The 22,310-nt window shown below is 38.5% G+C and overlaps 1 protein-coding gene across 3 annotated transcripts in view; it reads left to right on the top strand.

Annotated features, from left to right (window-relative positions):
• BRINP3 (BMP/retinoic acid inducible neural specific 3) overlaps positions 1–22,310 on the top strand; it is a 200,321-nt gene that overhangs the window by 123,073 nt on the left and 54,938 nt on the right. For all 3 annotated transcript variants that reach the window (XM_053951027.1, XM_053951025.1, XM_053951026.1), the window contains 2 exons: positions 15,601–15,706; positions 18,114–18,350. In XM_053951027.1, the coding sequence (XP_053807002.1) occupies positions 15,601–15,706; positions 18,114–18,350 (343 nt within the window). The remainder of the gene's footprint in view (positions 1–15,600; positions 15,707–18,113; positions 18,351–22,310) is intronic.

Genomic DNA, 22,310 nt, shown 5'->3' with positions numbered 1-22,310 from the left:
GGCATAACTCCCTTTTGACCAGCATCAAAGAAATCCAAGAGAAAGGTATTACAACAGCTTGAGAAATCCCTAGAATTCTGAAGTAGTATTAGAAGTTTTCTCAGCAATCATTTTGATTGCTGACTAATTAGCAACAACAACAACAACAAATCATGTTCAGGACCTAGTTAGTATTTGATACTGTCATTTTTTATTAATTTTGGATGGCTTTTTTCATATGCAGTATTCTAGACTCTACCATACTAACAAGAGAGTTGTTTATATTTTAAGAAGAGAGAGCTGAAGTATCAAAAATATTTCATATAACTCATGCTCTTACTAGGAAGAACACAACTGCCCTGTTGGGAGTGCATATCTGAATATGATATGGAACAGAGAATACTTAAAACACAAATCAAAAGCCCTGACATTTGCAGTTAAATCAGAGTATTGTGATGCACAAATGAAATCTGCCATTCAAGTTCCTCGAGTTTGGGGCTTCGAAATGAGCAGGAATAATTTGCTTTGCTATTTGACTTATTGTTTGTCACATTTCCTGTGACGATGGGCAGTCTGGAACTGCAGCAGGAGTTAGGAAAAAATAGCACAACTGCTTGCACCTCTACATATTTTCTGATTGCAGTGCTCAGAGACAGCTATCTTGATGGCTGGGACACCTCTAAAATATTATTTGAGAAGAGAGATTGCAAATACAATTTCTTTCTCCCAAAACCACACAACCCCCCACAAACAAAGCCAATTCATGTTCCTTCTTTTTTTCGCCCACATTGGTATAAGCATCCCTTTTCAGGTTAGACCACATCACTCCCACACCTCTTTTTTTCTCTATTTCTACGTCAAAAATTGCATATTATCTCCTAAAAAAAAAGAGATAATTTTTATCCACACGTGATGTATCTTCTAAACAAATTACTACATTAATTCTGCGTCCTTTCTTGTAATTTTTTTGTTTCTCCTGCTACCTGTGACGTAATTATCCTTAGAAGTAGCATTGAGGCTGCTGCTGATGGAGGCTTTGCATTAATCATGCAGACAATCCACTGTTTATTCTACATTAAAAGAGGTAACATCATCCCGTGGCAACATTTTCTGACTGGAAATCAAAATGTCCATGGGAAGAGCCGATAGCTTCTATCAATATTTAATATATTTCAAAGTCCCTGACACATGCATTCTTTCAATGTGATTTTAGCACATGGATTTTAGTGCAAGTGCTAAGGCTCATGTGCTAAATCAACAGTTTGGAGCCTCCAGGGCCTCTCTGGAACCTCACCAGGTGCCTGAGGGCTGTGTCTCATTTGCATAACATTTACATGAACATACAGCCTGTTGTGTTTGAAATATGACACGTCCAACATCACTTTCTTGGCACGCTCATTTTAGAGGCATTTTCCTACCAAAACCTCTCTTCAGCTGCACGGATGGCTGTTGGTTCTCCTTATTAACAACCTATTAGGGTGATGGGGCTCTTGTCTAATAAAACCCTGCCCAGCTGTGGGAGCAGAATGCAAATAAGGGCAGCAGAATGCAGAGGATAAAGGCAGCAGAATGCAGAGGATAAAGGCAGCAATTTTCCCCATGTCCTGTCACTGCCCACTGGCAGAATGACCCTGCTGAGCTGGCCCAGGTGGTGTGGCCACGTTCCTACAGCACATTAGAGATTTTGTGGGTGGGTGGCAGAGGGCTGTGCCACCAACATCTGGATTTCTGTACATCTGGGTTTCACTCTGCTTCCTGAGCCCCAGCTCTGGGAGACAGCAGCGTGCTCCTCTCAGATGACCACGATTCCAGTTTGCTACAAGCTGTAATTCCAGCACTGTCCCTAACAAACTTCTGCAATGAGTCCAAACAGTTGTGCAGAACACAAAAAAAAACCACCTTGGCTGCACGGTAAATTAAATATTACTGAATAGTCTCACTGCATTCTGCAAAATTATAAACGCAGTTATGTTATAGCATTGCCATTAATGAAATGAGGCTGTTCCATAGGTGTCTCTTGGAGGATATTGTGCTCCATCCCAGAATACACCTCCTTCTGTGGGAGCTGGGCCAGGTGACTACAGCAGAGGTGTTATTGTAGGGTCCAAACAGTTCTGGGACAGCCACAGTGCAACAAAGGAACAGGAGGCAACAGCAGAACAGATGCATAAATTGAATTTTCCACCAGCTATTTACAGCTATTTACAGCCCATTTATTCCATCTGAGTGAGAAAGAATAAACATCCCTGAGAACGTGCCCTGTAATTCCAATTAAATTTTATTGTGCAATTTGCTTTTTACTTTCCCCAAACCACTTTTCTTTTTCTTTGCTATGAGAGATTTAAACATTTGGTTTTATCTGAGAAGTTTACATTACAAAGAACAGTGTTCTATTGTGGTGGTAACTATCTCTGATTATCTATAATTAACCCATGAATGACTCATGGTGGGCTGTTAGAGAGGAAACTTAAGTGTAATGAAATTAATTTCTCACTCAAAACTCAGACTGAAATACAGACCTTTTTTTTTTCTGTTTTCTTTTTTTTTGTTTGAAAAAGCTTGCTTGGTTCAATTTTTTTTCCTTTATACCTCCTATTTGCATCTGTTTTTCTGAGAATTCGAGTAATTGCCGTAATCAAAAGTAGAAGTGCTAAAATACTATAAAGCCTTGAGCTTTTGTCAGATTTCTGGCAAATTCTAAATCTTAACAGTTTGCACAGTTTAGTATAAACAGCCAGTTTTGGGGAAGCTTTTGAAATCTAGATCTCGAACCCTTCTTGGCCTCACTTTATCCATTCAGTTTGTGGGTGGAATTTAAGACTGTACAGCTGTGAAACCTTGTAAAGGACCAAAGACTGGGAAAAAAAATTGCCCAGCAACAGCTTTAAAGTATAAAATCACAGTTAGAAACATTGTTTTGGAAAGTCCTATGATAGCAGGGTTTTATTGATTCCATTGAAGAAATGAAATATAAATATAAATTTAATTGCAACAATCCATAAGATTAAGAGCCAGGAATTATCGATCCTTATAAAAAATTTGGGGTTTCCCTGTTGTGTAGGTTTGGTGACACGGCTTAGGAATGTCAAGGAAAATCCACAGGACAGATTTCCATGGACAGGTGCTCAGGACCATTATGAAACGCCAAGTTCTCCACTACCCTAAAAGATCAGACTGCCTTCATACAAGACCAAAGCTTGACATAACTCCAAGGGGGAGTTAAAAATTAGGAAATATACAAGAATTGTGATCTTGAAGGTTTTTCTTCCCTGAAATTTATGTGAGAATTGAATACTTCTGCAGGTCTCTTTAGAAATCTCACTCAATATTAAGAGTTTCACAAACCCAGCTTGCTGTTAATGTGGCTAGGAATGAATTTTAAATTTAAATTTGGGTCATTATTTTATCTTACCAGAAGGACTGGGACCTGCAATTAGATTTTGGGCATCACCCAAAGGTAGTTAAGAAGTCTCCATGCCATCTTCTACTGCACAGGATGAGATTTGTGTTGGTGTCACTATAAAAATAAAATACCTGAGGTTTTATACTTTTTTTACATGGAAACTGTTGGAGATCCTTGGATTAAATTCACAGCAAGGTATCTTGTGACTGCTACGTGTGCACTGTTCACTAATTTTAAGAATATACAAAGTGAAAGGTTGGGGATCTATTTCCACATCTTATTTAAGGTGATGATATTAAAAAAAAAAAAAAAAAAACCTTTAATTCATTTGTACAGTTGAGTTTTAATTAAACTGAATATCCAGGGCTGTTTTCTCTGAAAGGTCAGTTCTTGAGCACAATTCCAGTAAGAATCTGGCCCTCAATATTTCAGAGGGTGAGAGAAAAGGATGGGGGGAACCTAAAATATCTAAAGGGGACTTTAAGAAGGCTGGAAAGGAACTTCTCACAAGGACAAGGAGATGGGAGAAGGAAAAATTGCTTTAAGCTGAGGAGGGCAGGGTTAGATGGGATATTGGGAAGAAATTTCTGTCTGTGAGGGTGCTGAGGCCCTGGCACAGGGTGCCCAGAGAAGCTGTGGCTGCCCCTGGATCCCTGGCAGTGTCCAAGGCCAGGCTGGACAGGGCTGGGAGCAACCTGGGCTAGTGGAAGGTGTCCCTGCCCATGGCAGGGGTGGGATGGAATGGGCTTCCCACCCAAACCAGTCTGGGATGCTGCAATTCCAAACCCAGAGCAGGAAGTGAAGGCAGTAACATTTCACTGATTCCTCTCAGTGCTCACTCAGCAGCATCACTGCCACAGTCCATCACAGCAGCTGCAGCACCAGACACTCATTAAAGATGTGTCTTAGTGTCTTGGTTTGAACAGACAGGTGTCTGCTAAGGAAGGCAGGAGCCTTCCTTGAAATGGAAAATGTAAACCCTCCCTCTGAATTATTATAATTTTGAAATTAAAGAGCTCTCAGGCAAAGATATGGGAGTAGGAATAACAGTTCTGTACTAGGAAAAATAAAAATACAAATGCAATAGTACAGAAAACCACTGACAGAGTCAGAATAGGAGCTGACCCCATGTGTGTCAGGGTGGTGGCAGCAGTCCCATTCCATGGTGGCTCAGCCCTCCTGCAGTGCCAGCTGTGCTTCTGCTGGAGCAGGGATCCTGGACAAGGCTGGAGTTTTCCTCTGAAGCTCCAGGGCTGCTGGAGATGGGCCTGGGCTTCCTCTGGGAATGCAGTGGAGAAGAAAGCTGCTCCTCTGGGAATGCAGTGGAGAAGAAAGCTGCTCCTCTGGGAATGCAGTGGGGCAGAAAGCTGCTCCTCTGGGAATGCAGTGGAGAAGAAAGCTGCTCCTCTGGGAATGCAGTGGAGAAGAAAGCTGCTCCTCTGGGAATGCAGTGGGCAAAGGCTGCTGTGGTGTTCCAAGGTCAGATTGTATCCAGGTAGGAATGCTTGGCTCCTCCCCCAGGGTGGAGCATCTCCCCATGGGATGATGGAATTTTCTCAGCCATGCAGGGACACTCACTGGCCATGAACAGAAGAGATCTCCTGGAGGGAGGATTGGCTGTGGGAAAGAAAAAGAAAACTGCCCAATGAACAGAAGATAACTGCTCTAACAGATGGGGATGGAATACAAAATCCCATTTCCAACCTAAGACACTTTGCAGCCTCCAATCTCAGCTGCACTCTGTTACCTCTGCAGCAGCGTGTGCAGAGGAGTCACGAGTGCAAGGAGTTACAGCATCTCCAGTTCATTGGCAACACAGCGTGAGATGCTTTCACAGAACAATAAAATAGCACATAATAGAGATGCTTGGATAAGCATTTTGGAAAAATTTTGGATAACTATTGTCCACTTAATAAAAAATACCCAAACAACAGAATAGGATAGAATACATTGTGTGATAGAACAAAACAAATTGAAGGGCTCTTCTATTAGTTGTGAGTTTAGTCAAGAGAGAAGAGTAAAAAAAAAGCCAAGGAGAGAAAGACTGCCAAACCCCAAGCAGGCTATAAATATACATATGTAAATGAGAAACCTTAACAGCACTCACACAACACTTGCCATCATGGTTGTCAAAAACCTATAAACAATTCACACTACAGTTCCTTAAATGTTCCATACTCTTTTTTTTTTTTTTCTCTGTAAAAAAAGTGAAACTAAAGTAAATAAACCCAGAAGACGGAGAAGGGTTTTAGTATTGAGAGCTCCAGAGTGAACATATTGAAGAGTGCAGTTAGAGCATTCCAGCAGGAATTTGGAGGCACTAAGGTTTGTACAGATTTCAACTTGATCTTTAGTCTGGCTGGCTTGTGTATGGGCTGGGAAGTTTCAGCACTCTGCCTGTCCTCCACCCTCTAATTGGTAGCTACTGCTTGCCAGCAGGTCAGAGAATGTCAAGCAAGGACTATAAAATTCGCAGAACATTTCCCTGCCTCTGAGCTCTCAGAAGTAGGAGATAGCATGTATCAACAGCTTGTATGAACAGAGGTCAGATTAGGAAGAATATCTCAGACAAATAGAGACTCTGCATCAGAAGAAATCAGCTTAGACAATGGTAAAAGGCTGTGGAAAGTTTTCAGTTTTCATATTATTTTTCTGAGAGAATTTTTGGCTAGAATACATTTTTGCATGTTTTTTTTTTTTAATTTTTTTTTTTATTATGGTTTATGGTTCAATCTGCAATCATCCCCTTTGATCTATTCATTTAGTGTGAAAAATTATCCCTTGTGTGGGAATCCTTCACAGCTAACTGGCACTGAGAGTTATATCATTGCTGTCTTCTGCACTTCACTGTTATTTTTACCTTGTAAACTTTCTCACGGAGCTCCAGCAGAATTTGCATGTCTGACAGCAAAACTATAATTTAATCTCTTACAAGATAATGCACATAACGCCTCTACATGGTGAAGCAGAGCTGGGTTTAAGAAAGGTTTCATTATTCATCCAGGAGACTTTCTACACTGTGGAGTGATCGTTATTTTCAGATCTTTAATGCTTGAAAGGTTGGAAGTTGTTCTACAGGCTTTGTAGCAGAATCCAGTGAGCAAAATAAAAAAATGTTTCTAATTTTTCATGGTGAGGTTCTGACCTTATGCAAGGAATAAACGACACTGATGTCAAGGAAGTTTCTGCTCATTCATGTTGGTGTCGCTGAAATCAGGGTTTCCACAAGCGAGCCTCAACTACCATCTTCCCAATTTATCCAACTATTGTTCATGGCCTCTCCCTGCATGGCCCAATTTAACCCTTTAATTCCCAAGAGATAGCTAACACATTTCATGGGCTTTGGATATTCTTCCTTTCAATTTTATTAAAAGTAATATGAAAAGAAACAATAAAAAACATCCTTTTGTGTCAGGGTTATAATAGTCCATATTTTTCCAACATTTATAATAATTCCATCAAATGGAGGATATGGATGTCTCCAAATAATATGTAAATTTACAACGAAATTTAATTTTATCTTCTCCAAGTTTATCTATATTCTGACAAATGAAAAATCATTCCATGTTTTTTCTTCAGCTTTTCATGAAATTCTTAATGTGTAAAATTTGGTGATGATAAAACCTTGATGATAATAGAGAAAATGGTTTGAAGAGGACCATTAAAATATTTTTCCTGTCATACTTTAATCTACTCCAGTTCTCTGTTTGAAACACAACATTCACAACAATACTGAGCCCATAATAAAGTAATTAGCCTGTGTCCCTTCAGGCATAAAAAATAAAATGTGTTGGTCTGCTTTTGGTGCTTTGGTATTGGTTTACATCGGGGATGATCTGTCCTTCCTTGATGCAGATATCCCAAACTGACAAGTCTGTAGCGTGTGACCTGAGAGTTCTACCCTGATACCACTGTGCAATGGCTTAGAAATAATTGTGCATACATACAAGATAAACATTCTGATAGCAAAAGGGCATAAAGAAAACATACAGTGGCAGATATGACTTTAATCCAGATATTTACATATATAAGAGCTTTAATTGAGAAAACAGCTCTTGTCAAAAGGCTTTTCACCTACAGTACTGTGAAAGGAGCTGGGTATCTAGGAATGTGCTACCTCACATGTTCATCTGCCTGGAAACAAAGCAAAACCTGCAGGTGGTGGAGTTGCTTTCAGTTCTGAGCAGAACAAAGTCCTTTCACTTCCTCTGGGCTCCACAGTCCTGACAATAAGTCCTGCTTTCCTTTCATAGGTTTCCTCCTTTTCCTTATGAACTTTCCTCCTTCCCTAGATTCTTGTGCTCATAGGAACTCTGGCTCTCTCTTTTTCTCTTTTTTTTTGATGGAAGAAATGCACTTACCCTTATGATACATCATTCTTTGCCCTTGCCATTGGCTCATCTATGTGAGGACCAGAAAGGAATGAATAAAACCCTTCAGACAAGATCCTATATTCTATATTCTAAATATTTTTTCCTACCCATAGTAGGACACATTCATGTATGTTTTAATGAAACGGTCTTGGTATTTGATAGGTCTTTCTGTTCCCATGAATCAGGATGATGTGAAGGATTTTCCAGCTGGGCTCAGCAGTCAGCCTGGGTAACGCTGCCCTCAGAGCCTAATTTTAAGAGCAGTCTTCTGTACATTAAAATATCTCTTCTAGTTTTGTTCATGAAATAACAATATTGAGACTCACCAGGTTCTCAGACAGAACTTTCCATATGAATGAAGCAGCCATATGAAATGAAGTTTAAAGCTTCAGTATTAAGTTGCTTTTCTTCTGTAACACAAATTTAGCAAAGCTAAATTCCCTTTGGCTTGAGCAACTAATAGGGATTTAATGATTAAATTATAGATCAGTTGTAGCTGCCTGGTCTGTAGCAGGTCTGCAAAGAGGCAGGAAAACACTCTAAGAACCAAGTTGCATAAAAACAAGAGTTCAGCAAAACTCTAAATTGAGAGTTGGCCGTACCAATGAGACAGAAAGGGCAAATGTGTTACAATCATTTACCAGAGGGAATAAATGGGTGGGAAGTAATGAGGATATAACCTAAAAATAAATCCCTGCACACATCCCTGTGAGCCAGGCAGACACCCCTGTTATGGACACTAATGTGATTCCTTGTGAGAGCTTGGGATGACAACCCCAGGAGGGGGAGTTTGATGGCAAAATAAAATGGACATGAAAAATGTCCTGCTGCAGACGTGACCGCCAGGGAGGTGCGGGGTGTGCTGAGCTGGAGTGCCACGGACAGCACAAATAACTCAGGAGTTTCTGGGCAGCAAATCTAAGAGCTGGAAACAGCTGAAATTACTGACTTGTTAGAGATGTTGCTGAAAAGAATACTGCAGACAAGTTTTAGAATTGCACGGAAATGTATAATCAAAGGTAAAATCTCGATGGAAAATTGAGTCCTTAATTAACCTGCCCTTATCATTTTGATTTTTAAGCTTCAAGACTTTAAATGCCCTTCATGCTCTTTTTAGGATCTAATGTTAACCCATCACATTTTTTCTTTGGCACAAGTTTGGGGTTTTACAATTTTTTATTTTTCTCTTAAAAATAGAAAATACATGATTTTAAGACTGGACCACATTAAAGGTATAATGTTGCCAGATGATCCAAAGATAATTTTTATATTTACCAAGAGGATCTTTCTCCTGACACCTCAAAAAGAAAAGGAACATTTTAGCTTGTTATCCTAATTTAGGAAGGACTTTATTTTTTTATTCACACTTTCCCAACATTAAAAAAAAAAAAAATCCATTCACCTGCAGTATTATTATGACTAATAATATCTGTGAGTTATAAATAGACAAATCATTCTGTCTTCTTGAAACTAATGGGGGCAAAGTGAAAAATCCCAGTGGCCTCATCACTGCCTGCTGGAGCTGGTCCATGAAGATACAAAACCTGTACCCAGTACTCTTGGGGAGTCCTTGCATGGGATTTTGCAGTTGGGTTAAATGTAAGTAGACATTTCACCCAGACAGTATGAGCCCCCAAATTTCTTTGGAGCTTTTTGTCCTTCATATGCAATTACTGCAATTGCAGTAATGCAATTATGTTTGGAAAAGGGTATAAAGTTGGGCAATGGGTTTTTCTTAAGTAGGCATCTTTGCTTTTGCTTTCTGCAGATACCTTGAGATTTTTATGAAATATTATTTTAATTTGTATCTGCACTGTTCTCTCTGTTTCTAATTTTATCTTTTAAAGCAAATATATAGATTTCATTTGCTGTTTGTTGCTCAGCTGTCTCTTTAGGCAATAAAAGCTGAGAAAAAAAATAATATTAGTGTTAATTTAAGTAAGATATGGGCAAGCAGAAGTAGCTAAATGGAGACTGAAACAAAATCCTCTGTTTTTATTAAATTTTTGCTAACTCTATTATTTCTCTGTAAGAGAACTTCACTGTCATCTCTTCAAGATTAATTAAAAGAGATAACCTGTTCTTTTGGAGATAATGCCTGTCCTTATTCTCTGTATGAGGCTGATGCACCTTTGATTTCTGAAAGTGCAGGAAATAAAGGCTCTGGCAATGGCTGCCCTGACTGGTTTTCCAGCAGCTTCATTTCCTGCAAACTCCCCTGTTGCAATCCAGAAGGTTGCATGGGAATGTGGCATCTGACAGGCAGCGGATTTCAAATGTCCTTGAAAAGGGAAAATCGTGGCTGTGATGCCAGAGCTGTCAGTGCTGCCAGACTTGTTCCAATATTCTTGTGGATTCTCCTGGAACTTACAGACAATATATTGCTCCCTGAGATAGTGGAGAATAGACTTGAGCAGAAAGGGGATTGTTCCCTATCAGACAGACCTGAACAGCCTTAAAAAATCATGGCATTTTCAGCAGATGTAACTGAGCAGAATTCAAATAGTGAGAGTTCATCTCCAGTTCCCAAAATATTCTGATTTCTGAAGTATTTAATGTTTTATGTAAGAAGAACGCATTTCAATTTCCTTGTTATTTTAAGGTAACAATCTGGTTCACAGTAAATTCCTGGGAGTGTAGAAACAAAGAAGTGCGAATGGAAGGATTAGACTGATCTCTTGGGAAGCTTTAGTGCTGCATTCAGTAAAATTCAAAGTCATCTCCTTGCCCAGAAACTTGAAAGAAGTCCCTATTTCCCTTCTAATGAAGTTAATGGAAATTTTGCAATTATCTCTTTTGCAGAAAGATCAAGTTTACTGCTCCTCTTCCATATTATAGATGACAGAAAAATATGGTGGGAGTGTTTCCAGGTCTCCTGAGTTAGGTAGGCTCTTCAAATTGAGTTAGGGGGCTCTTCAAATTGAAGTGTCAGCCCTATGCTGCTGGAAAATCTGTTCAAAATATGTCATGCCTTTGAGGTATTGTTTTAGATTCCTGGCAATTAAAAATATCATATTGAAAACATGAATCTAACCTCTGACATTGTGAATGCTTCTGGTTTGTCTGTACCTCCCTCAGAAATGTTCATCTAGCCTGTAGCTGAGAAGTATCAGTGCTTGGAACACTCAGACAATTTGATTTATTTTAATTGCACACTCATTAGCAGGAGTTTTTTAGTATGTTCAATGACAAATATAGGGCAGTGGAGCAGCAACTATTGTGTGGCAAAGGGAAGTGCTGGAATAGAGGTGCTTTTTGTGAAAAATTGTCAAGCCTGGGGGAAAAGAAAGAAAAGAGTTGGCAGGAGATGCACATCTAAATAGAAAGTACATTTAGTACCTATTTATTTGATCAACTCTTTTTTAAGGTGAAATGAGCATTGACTGCAGAATGGGCAGGGACTACAGGGGGTGGGAGCATGGGCTTCAGGACAAGGCCTGAAGGTGAGGTTGGTAGGAGGGTCATGGAATCAGGAGCATCATGGTTGGAAAAGACCTCGAAGATCACCGGGTACAGCCCAGCACCACCATTGTGTTACTCAGGAGAGTCCCAAAGCTTCAGTTTCCCCACATTCCACACTTCTGCCCCATCTTCTGTCGGCACAGCCACTCAGAGCAGACTTTGCTCCCTCATGCAGATATGAGGAGTTTGCTCTAAATCCTTATTTGAATGTTTGAAGCATTAAAGAGGTTTATGTGAATGTCAGCGTAGCTGCCTATTCTGCAGTGACCAGCAGAATTGCCTCATCCTCCTTTGTGCTGGCTCACTTCTCATCCTTAGAAGCCAAACCCATTTTTAGAGAGTCCTGCTAAAGAGGACAGTCCTTTATGCAAGGCACACACCACCTCTGCATGGGCACTTCGTTAGGAATATTAGCTACATGTGCTTAAAAGGACTCACCAGGAGCAAAATCTCTGCAGAAACGTATTTCCCTTTTATTAGGAAAGTCTTCTGTTGGCTTAATTACCATGGACAAAAAAAGCAGGCTGTTTCCCAGGGAAATACTACCCACTGATATCACAAGAATTCAGCCCTGCTTAAGTGCTAGGAGGTATGTTCTCAGTGCACTTATAATCGGGTCATTATCACCATGGTTATGAGATTTAACTGACTGAAAACTGTAGGCATTTGTCTCATTAATGCCAAATGTTAGAGTTTATTTCTGGGAACTGAAAACTCTGCTGCCCAGGGACACCTGTTCCATGATAATCTCTGAAAAAAAGGCGCTGGAGAACATCCTGCCTGCTTCGTGTCAGATGACTTCACAGGTGTTTTTTACTGGTTCTTAGGGGGTTTTGGTTGTTTAATAACTTTGTTCTGTGGTGCTTTGCTTTGTGAGTTAATGTTCTTTGTGGGTTGCAGGTCATGCAAAACAAATATTGGTTCTGGAGCTCTTTGCACAACGTCAGTCACTTCTGGACCATGCTACATCCCAGCATAATCTGAATTTCTATTTATTACCTGTCCCTCTCCTCTTTTTGGTTCATCTTTTTTTCATACACATTCTGACAAAACAGTTTTCAGCTGCGATCTTGGGACTGAACATAGTCACACTTCTCTGCTTGGGAGATAATTAAAGACGTGCCATTGCCTTTCCAATTTCATTCCTATTGTTGCTGAAACAAAAAAAAAAATGTAAAATCATCAGTAACACTTGGCTCAAACCACAATTAATGTATTTTTATCCTTTCAAAATTTTTTTTCTTCTTCTCTAGTCTGCCTTTTTATCACCAAAGTTATCCCAAAAGGTCCAAGACCAAGCTGGATGGAGATTGGATTAACTCAGCCTAGTGGAAATGTCCCTGTGGCAGGGGTTGGAACTAGATATTCTTTGAAGTCCCTTCCAACCCAAACTAGCCTGTACCTGTATAATTCAGGAAAATCAAATCCTTTAATCTGATCTGAAAATTTGATAGAAATTTGAGGCTTTTCATTTATCAATCACTCACAATTTTTTTTTCTAATTTACAATCTTTATGGAATAGGATTTATGTAGTGTACACAAAAACATATGTAACTGCATAGCTTTGACCTCTGACTAGAATTGTCATCCATCAAAAGTTGAAGGTTGGATGACTTTTATATTCCTTAGCATTTCTTTTTTACATACTGAAATTATTCGTTTTGAATTTCTTGTTGCAATGTATTTTCTATGCAGAAAATAAGAGTACCAGAGCAAGGCAGCTGACAGAGGATGTGAAGACTCCTAGAAAAGTAAAAAGAATGAATAACATATATATAGAGATTGGAATGAAAAATGAACATTTAGAAAAGGTCCTTATTTATTCACGTATTTATAGAGAATTGTCTATTATTATTATTATTACAATTTTTAATTACTTCACTGCAATGATTGTCTGTAATTCATATCAAAACTGCTCTATATAATTTTCTTCTGAATCAATGTATTTATAAATGTTATCACTCAAAACAGTGGCAGTCTCTACCTATGTCTGGCATAATTCAGATAAGAGTGAAGAAATATGAACAAAAAGGGGCACAATAACTACAAAGCTCCTTAGCACCCTTCCTTATTCTGTGATTTCAGGGGACATAAAAGAGTAATAGGAATGGATAGGAATGGTAATATTTGCTTTATAGTTTATACATTCCATATAACTTTATGAAACTGCATTGCCTTATAGAGAAATGCTTGAAAGCGATAATAATAATATGCCAACGAAAGCAACACTAAAATAAATGGATCTTTAAATAAAGAATTGCACAGATGAATGCTGAGCATAATATGTCAGAGTAAGGATAAAATTCATTACAACATTTACCTTTTTTTTTTTTTGTCTTCTGGCTATTTCTCTTATTTAACCTAGGTAACACTCTTTGTTATTGCATAAAGAGATTAGGATTCTATATATGGACTGGGGGTACTTCCAAAAAAAAACATATTTTAGAATGGAATCTTAGACTACTTGTTGGCAGAGGACTGAAGGATCAAATCACAATTGTCATTCCAGCCATGTCCAATCCAAATCTTATCCTTCTGCAAGAGTCTTTGTGCTGATTAAGCAAAAACCATGGCAAATCTGCAGCTGTCATAAATATTAAAGATTGCCAAATATGTGCAGAGAGGACACAGCCTGGCTTGGTCCCTTTTCCTCATGCATGTCGAGTTCTGCTCACAGGTTTGGTGTAGGCCAGTTCTGTGTCCTCTCCATGGGCTGTCCACCCTCAGGAACTCCACCTGAAAGTGATGGGAAGGTGCCAGGAGCTTGAAATGGCAGGAAATGTCCTATAGTCTTTGCAAAAGGGCAAGAAGAATGTGAAATCTCAGAAGAATAAATCAGAAGAACATAAACTCAGAAGGTTTCAAGGACATCATGGCCCAGCTGCAGCCACCCACAGGCTGTGTGCGAGTCAGGGAACCCTCAGCAACATGAAAAATCAGGTTTTATATCAGCAAACCTTCATATTGCCATCAAATCCGACTGTTCAAATTGCCCTCTCCCTTCTGTTCTTTGCAATTTGTTGTCTGGTTGCATGGCTGGCACTTGCTCAGTGCATGTCTGCATTTTGGAAATTTGCTCCCTCACCCTGTAATTTAGGCTTATTCTCCAGGAGATCCAGAGCCAGATATGATACCTGAAGTAACAGAAAATAGAAGTGGTTGTATTCAAAACTGAGGCAGGTACAAAATAAGGATAAATCTGGCCATAATTTCTGAAACAGTCAAAGGAAGAGAAGTAGGAAGTTCCAGCAGAGTGGCTGAGAACAGTTTGGGAGGTACATGACAGAGGGATTGGTTGTACTTCTCATTTTAGAAAGAAACTCTTAACACATAAGAATTATATATAATATTCCAGGAAGCATGTAAATTTTTAAAATTTATTTAAATGTGTTTACTCACCAAGTTGCACCTGGGATAGACAATTAGGTTGGATATTAGGAAAAATTTATTCACTGAAAGGATGGCCAGTCACTGGCAGTGGTGGAAGCACCACTCCTGGAAGTGTTCAAAAACCATGATGTGGTGCTTAGGGCATGGGTTAGTGGTGTATCTGGCAGTGCTGGGTTAATGTTTGGACTTGAAGATCTGAAAGGGCTTTTCCAACCTTAATGATTCTATGATATAAATAACTGCTCTCTCCCAAATTCAAACCTTCACTGTTAAGCCAGAGCTCTGCTGGTGGAGGTTCTGTTTTGATAAATGTAGCTGTATTTTGGTTCTGTGGCCATGGATTTGGTGATTACAACAGACAGAATATCCAGAATTTTGTGCCTAAACTTAGGCCCTTCCCTTATGAAAATAATAAAAAAAACCCATCCCATCATTACCACCATTATAAATACAGTTCATAAAGGGTTTTTAATTCCAAATCCTGATCTTCTTCACTGGAATAGTCAAAGCTTTTTCCATGACTTCAAGTAGGACTTGTCACACGCACAACTTTCAAGAGGGGAAAATCACAGTCCATTTTTTATAAACTTAGTATTTATATTTTATTTTAGTATTTTGTAAACTGAGTATTTAGCAAACTCATTGTAATTCCCACAGCTGTGGAAAATAAATTGTCTTTAGACGGTTGGTGTGGCATTACACCACTCTAGCATTATGCTACTGTAGTATTTGTGTATTATTGTGAAGATGGGGTATTTGTAAGGATTCTCTGTGATAGAAACAGCACTTCCTGCTGCTAAAACCTTTGCACTCATCCTTTTGGCAATTAAATAGTCATTTATTAATTATGTATATTCGTATATTCTTAATTGTCACCATAATTAAGTCTGACATGTATTTCTGGCTGAAATAGGGGGAAACTTTATGAAGCAATCTTCTGAACTCCTCATCTGCTTTGGATAATCCAGTGAGTGCTTCTCCCTTCCCACCAGGTGACAGAGACACGGACGGGTCCCCTCGGCTGCAGTAACTATGACAACCTAGATTCTGTCAGCTCTGTTCTGGTTCAGAGTCCTGAAAATAAGATTCAGTTGCAAGGTATGTAGGTGCAATTTCATTAATTTGTTTTTGGAATGGGGTGACATTTATCACGCTATTTGTTTTTTCTTTCTCTCACCTCATAAAAGGTCATTTTCCTAATTTTTGTGTGTGAGTGTGTGCAGTGGGTTCATTCCAGCCAAAGTGAAGGAAATGTCAGTACCTCGTGTTGCCTTTCAAATGGAAACAATTTCTGCATCCATCAGAAAATAATTTGAATGGCCCTGTTAACATTTTGCATCCCTATTTAGCATCCAGAGGCACACCTCTTAAACAGCCTGAATTCCCAGAGATCCCACCAAGCTAGGGGTGACATTTAGTGTGCTCAGCCTGCTTTGCACATACTGAGCAGTAGCTTACACCCCCTGCACTTGTTGCACCAAAATTGATGGAGTCACCAGAAAAACAGGGTGTACATTTTCAAATACTCTACATCAGGAGGAATCAAAGCGCTCCTCCTCTTGGAAATTAAAAAAAAAAAAAACAAAACAAAAAAACTTGGAAGGTTAAAATCTCACTCGTTAGGAAAATAGTAGTAATTGTGTATAAATAAAAATGAAAAATAGAAGCAGAAAGAGGAAGCAAAAGGAAGAAGAGAGTCATCATTTGTAAATATTTTTTTCAAAATCCCAGCAAAAGCATTTCCCGACCTACATATTAAGACATAAAAATTTTTGAAAAGTCACCCTTTATGGTATTAGGCCATTAATAAATTTTTATTTTCAGTTACAAAAATAAAGCATGAGCAAATTATGACTATGAAAACAAGCACTAAATTCTCTTTAATGTGTGTGCTTGTGCACACTTCTGACTCTACGCCATGAGAGAGCAATACAATTCTTAATTTGCAGTTGAAGGTAGATATACAGTTATTTCCAAGATTTAAAGTTTTCTATATGAGTTTGTAAATCACTCAGACAAACAGTGTAAGGTTGTTGGTGATATTAGGAACAGATGTCAGGAATGATGATTCCTGTGGTCCTTTCAGTCTCAGGATAGTCCATGATTCCATGACTCTTCCTTAAAATATCCATATTTCCTTTCTCCCAAGAACCAATTAAATCCATAAAAGCATAAAATTATTTCCCAGAGATTTTTCTTTTTTAGAAAAAACTTGTCATTTCCACTGGGATGCCATGAATATTTCCAGAAAATATAATTTTTTGACAGTTTCCAGCATATTCATGACGTTTGTCAGTTAGAATTTGGAAAATAATCTTTGCATCTCTCAGACTCTGGTTTGTTGTCATGTGGAGAAATGTATTATCAGAACTGTGAAAACTCTTTAATGAAAGAATTGTACTGGGCTTTTTTTTTCCTTTCACAGCCTCTATGGTCGGAAAAAGAATGTTTTTTCACAAGAGAGTAGCAGAGTTTTCCAAATTTTGACACGAGACAGAAGGAAGCACAGCCAGACCAGGTTTCAGCAGTTGTGTATGAGTTTTGACTTGGAAGGGTTCTGAAATTCCCGTTATAGCTATAGTTTTGTATATACCTAAAAATAAGGGATAAATCTCTGTGAAATCATCCGAGTGCCTCTGGAGAAGAAACTTATATCATCAAATACCCAATTGATATGATGAGAAATTCATTGGAATTGTAGCAGGAGTTTTTTGAAGCCTCACAGGAGATGGACTTTGCACCCTTTCCATGCTAAAACTTATGTAGATTTAAGAATGAATTTTCTTACTCAAGGTTTTGTAGCCCTACCCTTCACATCCAATTGACTGTACCACAGCAATTTGCTACCAATGCTAGAAAAATAATCAGCCAAATTTTATTTTTCAAAGACTTCTTCCAACCCAATTTCCACCTTCCTTCTTAGTTTGCCCCTACAGAATCACAGGAGATAATGAATTATTTAGACAAGCTACATGTTGTTGTGCCAAAGGAAACATGGAAAACAAGCCCAATTTTGGATGGAAATGTTTACACCTCTTTTTCTGATTATGCTGTCTCTTTACTCTGTCTCTCAGGGCTGCTTTCCTTTCATCAGCATTTTCAGAATCTGCATTATTGCTGGCACCAGGATTATAATTCAGCTGTGTGATTTCCTGCTGCAAGGCTCTGGCTGCTGTTCACTCAGCAAGGAGAAGTTGATGTTACCCAATCCCCCTAGAAAGATTAAGGCAATAAATGCTCTGTCTGAGGAATACAGGTTACTCATTAGTGGATGGATGTTCCATGCTGAGAGGGAAATGTGAGGAATATGTCTGAAAATAATTATTAAGAAAGGAAATACACGACATAGTACAAATGCTGGACAGATGTGCAAATTGTCCTGAAATCTCCATATATTTTTGTTTTTCATAACTGTTTGTTTGTTTGCTACGTAAGCTGGGGAAGCTGCTCAGCTCCAGAACTTCCTTTGTGTTTAACACCAAAATATTTCCTCCATTTCCTACAGGTCTTCAGGTCATCCTTCCTGAGTACCTGCAAGAGCATTTTGTACAGGCAGCTCTGAGCTACATTGCCTGCAATTCAGAGGGGGAGTTCATCTGCAAGGACAATGACTGCTGGTGTCAGTGCGGCCCCAAATTCCCGGAGTGCAACTGTCCCTACATGGACATTCAAGCCATGGAAGAGAACCTGCTCCGCATAAGTGAGACTTGGAATGCATACAACAGTGAATTTGAAGAATCTGGTGAGGGTGTTTTTTTTTTTAATTAATTTTTTCCCCCCTCTTTGGCTGCATCTCATAGAATGGTTTGGGTTTCAGCTGGCCCCATCCATGTTTTTACAACTCGTTTGTGCCACATTAGATTTTCCGAATGCATCAAAGTTTCTTTCATGCTAGAACCCTAATTACTAAGAATTTTAGACTTTCTATACTGACAAACATTAATCCCCAAGAAAACACTACATTTAACCTGGGATCATAAAGAAAACTTCCAAAATTAAATAATAGGACCAAAATGATAAATAGATAAAATAATAAATACTTAAATAGAAGTATATACTATCACATAGCAAAAAACCCTAGAGTTTAAAGTTTTAGAATATAATAATATATATATAACAAGATAGAAGTTTTAAAACAGTAACTAGTCCTTCTTCTTCACCTTCTTTTTCATGAATTTAAGTAGCATTGTATAATTAAATAAAAAAATCCACATTACAAATCATCCACATTACAAAACAGGAGTAATTAAGTATTGAGTTAAAAATGAAAATAGTTTAAATATAATTTCTTTAAAAACCTTATAAAAAGAAAAATACAATTCCATTTTTAGTTTGTTAAAATAAAATATTATGGAACTCACAGGTTGTGAAACTATAATATAAATAAAAACTAATTAACATCTAAACCTAAAAAATACCATCTTCTCATTAATTTAATCCCAACCTTAACAAAAAAAAAAAAAAAAAAAAAAAAAAAAAAAAAAAATCCATAGTTTCATACATCATTTCACCTGTCCTGATCATCAGAACTTCCCATCCCACAGAGAATCAGAGCTACAGGTAAAATCAGCTTCTAAACAACTGTTTTCACAACTCAGTTGTTCAGTGCTATCAGAAACAGCTGTCCAGCCATATGGTGGGAAAAGTAAGGAGAGTTCAGCAGACCTGGGAAAAATTGTTGAGAAAAAAAAAAGAATTGAGGGAGATAAGGAAAAGTCAGGAAAAAATACAAAAAACACAGGTTCTAATGAGTTGTGTTGGAGAAAGAGAACAAATCAGTAGAAGAGAAAAGGAGGAAGACCAAACAGTGGTCAAGGGAAGGGTAGAATAAATATCAGTAAAAGAGTGTGAATGAACAGTACTTTATATACATCCATTTTTATTTCTTGCTTTATTGTTAAAGACTGATTCCTCAGTTCAAGAGACCTGATAATTTCAAGAGACCCTGTATCAGTTAAAATGTCATTTGTTGCAATTTTTAACCTGATGCTGTTTTCATATGAGTCTGTTTAGAAGATCTGAGGCCCTTTTCCCATCCCCATTCTCACTTTCAGCAGGAGGACATCAGAACTTAAAATATTTCTCCTTGGAGGATCACAGACATGTCTGACTGTAAAAGCATGAATTGATGTGTTGGTTTTGTGTACATTTGGGTGCATTTTCCCAGTGACTATTTGGACACCTTTAATTATTTGTGGAGCCATGCTATCATTTACTACTTTGCAAACTGGGGCAAATATATTGACTCTTCAGAGAGCACATATTTTGCCATATTTTATCCTATCTGAATGGGCTGTGACACTGTTCAGTGCCTGAAAAATGTCCTTTGTAGGCACCTACTTAACAGCAATTTTAGTCAAGCTGGAAGGACACACACACACATGTCTGGGTCTGTGGAGGATTCTTACAGCGAGCTGTATAATGGATATCAAGTTAATTATCAGTTTGAATCATTGTCAGCTACATTTCTAGTGCTATGCTCAGGTCTGTGACACGAATGTCAGGGGAAAATTGGTAAGAGTTAAATTCTGGGCTTTTAAAAGACTCTTAGCTCTGCTGGGTGAATCACTAAAATGCCAACTTCACATATATCTGTCAATTTGGTAATTGCTTGTAGGTGTGGTTACTAAGAAGTGTGAAATTTAGGTTATTAACATCATTAAGACATATGCCACGCTCCCCTCTTTAGCCCTTGAAATATTAAAATCATTTTCAATCTAATAAATATACCAAGCATGAATTCCACAACTCAGAGGTAGCTTCTAATATTTCTGCTTTTATCTCATGAAGTGTTTTGCATAAAGATGTTTGTGGGAAGATGAGATAGGTAACCTTGTAGGGGTCTGCTCTTGGAAAAAAAGTTAGCATGTGTATTTTTGATTGATAGCTTAGTCATTGAGCAGCCAACCTCATATAAATCATATATTACCACTGAGCAGCTCTTCCAGTGCTGTCACACATGATCTGTAAGCATTTCCAGCCACACTGATTCCCAGCCACACTGAGGAATGTTTATATATATATATATATATATATATATATATATATAACCATTGAGACATATTCTGAAACATTTGGAGCTTGAGCAATATTTCCATAATGAAAAATTATTAACAAATATCAGTGTGATCTGATCCATGTTAACAGCATGTTCTGGCAACAAAAGTGACCTTTATTCAGGAAAACTAAAGAACTGCTAAGTCTTTGTCTAAATCACTGGAAGTCAGCTTCTGAAATAACAGTATGTTGCTTTATTCTAATCTATTCGTAATAAAAAATGAATTCACTAGAAAGGAGGCCAGATTATGAAATAATTTCAGTCTGAGCAGCAAGGGGCAAAATAACCAGAGCAGTCACTGCTGGCCCATATAGTCTACTATTAATGGCAGGGGAATTAATGAACTAATGAGTTCCTTTCTATGACACTGTGAACTCCAGAGTCAGCTAAAGGTAAATACAAGAGAATAAATTTTTTACCTTTTATGCTTCCAAACCCTTTCTTAGCCTAGATGTTACAAACTAGTCTTCTGACTCCAGAAACAAATCTTGTCCCCTAATACAGACCTGTAAGACTTACTGGGTTCACTTGAGGCCATTCAGTGTTTGTGGGCAGGATTTCGTTTAAAGAGGAACAAGTAAATATTCTATTTAAGATGGTTTGTTTATTCTTTGTGTTATCTCTCCTCCTGTCTGCTCAAGATAAAACAACTGAGGAATGTTTTTTTTTTTTGAAGAAGAAAGCATGAGAGGGCTGGGGGTGTTCAGCCTGCAGAAGAGAAGGCTCAGGGACAATATATAAATACCTGAAGGGAGGGTGCAAAGAGGACAGAACAAAGCTCTTTTCAGTGGTGCTCAGCAACAGGAGAAGGGGAAATGGGCAGAAACTGGAACACAGAGGGTTCCTCCTGATCCCTAGGAAACAGTTTTTCACTGAGGATGACCTAGTGCTGGCACAGGGAGGTTGTGGAGCCTCCATTCTTGGACTTCTCCGAAGGCTGACTGGCCACGGTCCTGGGCAGCTGGGTCGAGGTGGCCTTGCCTCAGCAGGGCTTTGGAGCAGGGGTTCTTCCCCATCTCAACCATTCTGAGATCAGAGAATTGTCCTGGTTTCCACACAGGAAGGCTCTGGTCTGCAATCTGGGCCTGCTGGTAGTGACAATTCTCTCTGAGCCACTCTGGCTGTTGCAGGTTACGTGACCAAGCACAACCCAAGTCAGAAAGTGCTGGTTATCCTCATGTGCAGACTGCATTTCACTCAGGATCTTCTGGCACTTTTAACTACTCAAATCCCATTTTGGAGGATGTGCAGCAGTATGTTATTTATCTCTCAGTAAATTTGGCTGCCTTTTTCATTTCTCTAGCTGCCCTTCAGCAATAAATATTTGATCACCATTAGCTCAATGAGCTTTGTACTACCTCTTAGTGTCAGGTTATGTACTAAGATCTTAAAAAAATTATAAGAGCTTCTTCAAATTGTTTACTCTGAACCATCTGCTTTTCCTTTATCAGATCTTGGGCCTCCAGACTCTACTACTACCCAAGAAAATGAGCAGCTGTTTCCTTATCAAAAATCCATACGAAAGCTGTTCAACCTTTATTAACAAATTTCATTAGCTTCTTGAGGCGTTTGGCTGGATTACTGTGTAAGCAAAGTTCTCCCTGAGACCATCATTCAAACATTCCAAGAAGCTGTGTTCTTACC

Source organism: Vidua chalybeata, chromosome 9, assembly GCF_026979565.1.
Source record: "Vidua chalybeata isolate OUT-0048 chromosome 9, bVidCha1 merged haplotype, whole genome shotgun sequence".
Taxonomy (NCBI): Eukaryota; Metazoa; Chordata; class Aves; order Passeriformes; family Viduidae; genus Vidua; species Vidua chalybeata.
This window is presented reverse-complemented; position numbering and strand designations above follow the sequence as displayed.